The sequence below is a fragment of the Ambystoma mexicanum genome, chromosome 2q (assembly GCF_040938575.1).
Source record: "Ambystoma mexicanum isolate Mex_15411 chromosome 2q, UKY_AmexF1_1, whole genome shotgun sequence".
In the NCBI taxonomy this organism is placed as follows: Eukaryota; Metazoa; Chordata; class Amphibia; order Caudata; family Ambystomatidae; genus Ambystoma; species Ambystoma mexicanum.
The window spans coordinates 130,677,971-130,683,970 of NC_090924.1; the positions used below are offsets into that span (position 1 = coordinate 130,677,971).

The 6,000-nt window shown below is 44.9% G+C and overlaps 1 protein-coding gene across 1 annotated transcript in view; it reads left to right on the forward strand.

The window, feature by feature from the left end:
* LOC138569235 (BOS complex subunit NOMO1-like) overlaps positions 1-2,741 on the forward strand; it is a 1,101,991-nt gene extending 1,099,250 nt beyond the window's left edge. Inside the window, exon 31 of the mRNA XM_069647049.1 lies at positions 2,250-2,741. Within this exon, the coding sequence (XP_069503150.1) occupies positions 2,250-2,381 (132 nt within the window). The 3' untranslated portion in view covers positions 2,382-2,741. The remainder of the gene's footprint in view (positions 1-2,249) is intronic.
* Positions 2,742-6,000: the final 3,259 nt, after the last annotated feature.

Sequence of the window (6,000 nt, forward strand, 5' to 3'; positions counted from 1 at the left end):
TAACTTTTAGAGTGCGCCCCTCGTTCCTTCCGAAGTTCGTATTAGAGTTTCACCTGTCGCAGACAATCTGCCCTCCTGCCTTCTATCCACCTCATCCATCCTAGGAGGAAGAAAGACTGCATAGGCTAGACCCCAAGAGGGCTCTGATTTTCTACATCACAAGGACAATATCGAAAGACTAGCTATATATTGAATATACAGGTCCAAAAACAGCTAAGGGAATAGCAAAGCAAACCATCTCTAGATGAATAGTGCTTTGTGTCTGAGTGCTACACCAGAGCTGGTAAGTAAATACCTGAATGCTTTAGGGCACATTCCACTAGAGGTGTGCCAGCTACCTCTGCTCTCCAAAGAGGGGTGCATATAAAGGATATCTGTCAGACTGCAACACACATTTGCAAAACACTACTGCCTGGACACAGTATCCGCAACTGAGTCTTGTCTCGGCAGGGCTGTCCAACAAGTGGTGGCATAACCGCCATGGAGTTCACACCTTCCCTCCTCCGTAATGATCGTACTGCTATGGGAGTCCATCTAAGATGGGGAATCCGTGGGAGGACACAATTCTTTCGAAGAACAAATTACTTGGCCCTGGTAATTTCCTTTCTACTGGATGTTCCTCCCACAGACTTCTCATCAACCTCCCAGCCTACCCCACGGTTAAGGGGCACTCTACTACGATTATACAATGACTCTCCTTTAACGTTCAAACAGTAAAAAAATGTCTTTAATCCCTAACAATGGGCAGTGGGAAAAAACCTACGTGGTCACAGGGCGCCAAGCTTGCTATTGTTTCCTGCATCTATGTCCAGTCTGGTCACGAAGAACGAAGACTCGGCCACCATTGATGTCAGTGCGCACAAGGTCCCCTTTTTGCGAAGAAGTTTCAGATAGCTGCAAAGTAGGAGAATAAATATTTAAGATGAGGAATCTGTGTGAGGAACATCCAGTAGAAAGAACATTACCAGGGGTAAGTCATTTTTCTTCTGCAGTTCTTTAAAGAGAAAGTCATCTTAATAGTGTGGCAGAAATTTCCGCTGACGGTTATTTCACATTTCCAAAAATATTAGATTGCCAGTGTTCTTTCCACCGCCTCACCCATCCATGGAGGTGGGAAAGGCTCCATAGAAAGGATCCAAAGCAGGCTTTGAGCTATTATGTGGCCAAAACAGAGACTTTTTGCAGGGACAATCAGCTGTTCGTTGTGTTTTCACAGGCACGGTTTGTCCGGGCAATGACCAAACAGGCTTTTTCTCACTGAATCGTCTTGTGCATAGTGGAGTGTTGCAAAACGTGGGGAGGGAGAGGTCCCTTTGGGTCTCCAGGCAAAGGGGATAACTGCTTTGCGAAGATCTGTGCCAAACCGCCACAAGGGTGTCCCTTTATACTTTCACAGAGCCTTACGGCTTGGATCTGTCTAGAAGCAGATTCACGCTGGGTCATTTTGCAAAGTTTACTAGTGTAATACTTTCAGCCCACCTCGTTCTCATCTACTGTTATGGGGCTGAGGGACCAAACCAGATGAGGAATCTGTTGGAGCATGCAATCCATTCAAGGCAATATTTCTCACCAGTCATGTTCTTTCTATGAATTCTCCCACAGATTCCTGTTCCTCCCAACTCTCCCCACTTTTTAATGTTTTCATGTGTGGGAGTTCTAAGATTTTATTTATGTATTTTAAAAAGGAAAGTGTGCAGATTTCACAAATTGGGCCAGCGTGAGGTTTATTTGCAATTCCTGGTTATAGTTCTGCACAAATAAAAGTGGTTGCCTTTCTGTTTTTCCTAATCTGGCAATTGATTACCCCGGCTGCTGGGCATAGGGCGTAAAATATGGGGAACTGAGATAGGGGTATGCTGTGTGTACTAGAAGTATGAACTCCAAATTCCTGTCAGGAGTAGAGTAGCACGAGAGCAGAGCCACATTACGCCGATTGTCGAGACTTCCAGAGAATAGCTGATGCTGGAGATTTAGGAATCTGTTGGAGGAGAATCCATAGAAAGAACATTACCAATGAGCAATTCTCATTTTTTCATTAAACTGGTTTTGTGCAGAGCATTTGAACACAACTGTAAATACTTTTTTTGAGAGTTGGTAAGGAAAAGTGGTTATGTGTATACTTTTTGTTAAAACTGAGTGCATTTTTGTGTATGCAATATCCATTTCATACTTATTTTCAGATGAGTACTAATTTCCAGGAATTGCAAAATGCATCTTAGCAATGCTCTTTTTTATTCCCTCCTCCCTAGGTTCTTCCTTTGTTGTTTCAACTGACAAATCGCCTTCAAGGAGTTCGTTCCCTTGGACAGACCGGCTCTGATGTTGGCAGTGCAGAGGAGGCAAAAAGACTTGCAAAACGACAAAAGCTACGACGGACGTGAGGGAAACTAATCCCTTGACGAGTCATTGGATTAAAACTTGACCCATGGTTTTTTTACAGTCACAGACTTCAGTATTGACAGAACTTGGAAACCCTCAAGATTTTGAAATATTTTCATGTTGATGCAATAACTTTATTTCCAAGCTAAAAGATATGTTCAGTTTATACATTTTTATACCAATTGACAATATTTCTCTAATTTGACTTCGAATGAAATAGATGGATGATTTAGACTTTCGCCATTGAAGATGATTTATTTTTTTCGTATCACTGGAAATGCTCACAATGGTATTAAAACTGGATTCAGTTATTTAACTTCAAACTGATGCTCCTTATAAAGCGTGCTGTAATTACCTTTTTACCCTGTCGTCAGTTGATTATTTCTTCTAATGCATACTTTTCATCAAAAATATGTGGCAGCCCTGACTGGCGTTTCCATGGTTATTACCTTTTAGGGCATTTAACTTCGATGAAAGTTTCTTTGACAAAGTCTCCTGCTTGACCTTGCTGGTGAATGAATGGTGGGGGGTAACCAAGGGTGGACTGGGTGCGTCCACAAACCATATGATTCTGTGCCTAGAAGCTGTATGCAAAACCGATCCCCATGATGCCATACATTTCCGACAAGCATGCATCACTGTGCCGCTATAGACACTCCTGTCCCTTTGAAGGAATTGAGGACCAATTATCCCAATGAACCGGCCACGCCTACTCATGCAGCTCCACTCCCCAGGATGCAGACATCTGGTATAAAAGCACATGGATAAAGAGTAGGTCCTGAACAAGGATATAAAATAAGAGTAATCTATTGGTCCCAATTCAAGGGCCGTGCATTCATATGGCTAAGCGAGTCCACCCAAGGGGAGGGGCCAGGGTGTGGCAGGCAGACCGAGTGAAGGCGGCCATCCAACACCAAGTGAGCATCATCATCCCGTACATCAGAGCTTGTAAGCTAGTCCCAGCCACCTGAAAAAGCTCACCTGAATTCTCTTACACCAGAGAAGGTGGAAGGTGGGGCAAAGTCCCTAAAATAAAAAAAAACAGGGACTGTGCCAGAAGGAGGTGAGATTTGGGAGAAAGAGTGCAGTCAGGGCCATCTGGAAAGGTGAATAGAAGGAGCAGGAGACCTGAGAGAGCAAGCTCCTGGTGCAGGAATGCAAAATGTTGGGGGTAAGAAGACTGGAAGCTACAGGACAGGCCCAGGGGCTGGGAGAAAGATCCTGGCAGTACTGAATTAAGAGATCCAGAGGGCTGGGGGAAAAGACCTGTGTGTGTAAGGGAGTAAAAGGCCAGAGGGGGCTGGGAGAGGAGTGTCCGAGGGGACAGTGAGGAGTTTTCAGGTGAAAGACATGGGCAAGGTAAGGGGAGACATAGGAAAGGGAAATGGAGTTAGGTTACAAGTCTTTTATCCTGCGCACAGCACCACAGTAGTGGTCTTAAAGTACTGAGCATTGTCCTGTTGAAGCAAATTGTTGACCCCTCCTAGGGTGGCAGGCAGTGGTCTGTGGGGTGAAACGGTCAGGAAAGGGGACCAGTCAGGGAAACCATATACGGACTCACAACATGTATGGATATAAAAACATAAAGGTGAGTGATGGTGACCAGAGAGATGCATGCATAGATTCTGGTGTTTTCACCAGGAGAAACTTTAATCAAGAGAAGGAGCAAGAACTTCCCTTATTGGCCTGCAGAACTTAAATGTATGCAAGTCATTGCGTGGTGGCAATATTATGTAAATCATGTTGTGGACTGATAGCCTGAGATATGACAAAAGAGTACTTGGAGTTATGGGGGCTAATGACCGCATTATGATGATGGATTTCTTGCTTCTTATAGACAGAGGAGGCTCTGACAAAGTTGAGCCCACTGACTGAGGTGTCCGAGCCAGACGCTGCTTCTAAATGAGTGTTGGTGGACACAAAAGCAGAGTTTGACCAATAATCTCCCACACCCTGAGCAATATATGATTGGCTTCAAGTGTACAATAGAGAAGTGTCAGCCTTGTATGTAGTGAATTGGTAAATAACTCCCTGGAATACAGTATGAGATCAATAAAGGTGAAATAGCTTACCTTTAATTCTCTTCCTATGGATTCTTCGCCCACAGATGCTTTATCGTGATAATCATCCCCTCAGCATCAGCTGCTCTCAAATTTTAGACTGGTGGTGTAGTACGGCTCAATATCTTCTTCTCCACCCCTTAACTCCTCGATCGCGCCACTCCTCAAATCCTGATGTGATGTCTATGATCATGCATGTATAGCATGCACTATGCCCCATACCTCAGTTCCTCATGTTTTTTTCAGCAGCCGAGGGAATCTATTCCCACATACAGAAACGTCTTGTTTTATTTTGTAACTAGGTTGATCATAATGTGCAAGAGCTTCAATTATTCTTCTGCCACAAGAAGATCAAAGAAGTTAAAGGAGCTTTCATAGAGTAACACGTAGGGAGGTCGATGAGGAATCTGTGGGAGAAGAAACCACAGCAGCAGTAATAACAGCAGGAGGCGGTCTGGATACTTAATACCCAACATCTTTGTAACACAGCCCTACCAAAGTGGGAATTTCTGCTCTGGGACAGATCCAGCTAAACTGTTTAGAGAATGTGTGCAATGAAGCCCATGTGGCAGCCTGACAAATGTCTCTAACTGGTCCATCCATCTGCAAGCCTGACTAGGCTCACTCCACCAGGGGTGTTGTTGCCTCAAGACCTGGTGGAACCTTTTTCTTACCCTCTCATAACATTCTGAGATGCACAGAAAGATCCAATGAGCGATTGTCTGCTTAGTCACTGCTTGACCCAACCTGGACTGTGAGAACGCAATGAACAGTTGATCAATTTACTGGAAAGAAGCTGTAGTGGCCACATAGAAACATAAAGCCCGCTTGGAGGACAGCCTATACAGTCTCTCCTCCTCCTTGGATGGAAGAGGTGGTGGAAAGAAAACTGGTAGCTCCTCACTATAGAAAATATGACATTTCGACACTACTTTTCAAGGAAGCCTTCCCTTTAAAGAATGTAAGAAATGGTGGCATCCACAAGAGTGCCCAAAGTTCACAGTTCAGGTCTGAGGCCAGAACCACAAATGGCAGTAGGGGAAACATATTTATAAGGCCCTTCAAAAATTGGGCCATAATTAGGATGGAGAAACAGAAACTCGTTCCTAGGGGCAGATTGCAAAAGCAATCTGCCCCCAGGGAGGGCTACATGAGGTGTCCCCTATCCATTCGGGGTGTGGGGGGCCACACCCCTTTACCTTAAAACATTTGTGGTTGTTTAGTGGCCCACCCCCAACACACATTTTAAATTCTTTTTTTTCTTTTTTGCTGCTTACCTAGGGGCAGATGGGCACATCAGTGTGCCCAACTGCCCCCAGAATGGACAAATCGTGCTGGCCCATGCTTTGTGGGCCGGGGGCAGCAGCCCCCTGATCCCCCCACTTCAAAAACAAATCCATAGTGATCTAGTGGCATTGCTGGGCGCGAATCGAGCGATCTGCGCACGATCCGCGCCCAGCAATGCTTCAAACATTTACAGACCTTTGCAGGGGTTGGGCATGGCGACGATGAAATCTAAAACCTGAAGAGCGTGTTCCTGAAGCGAACAGTGTGTGTGGAA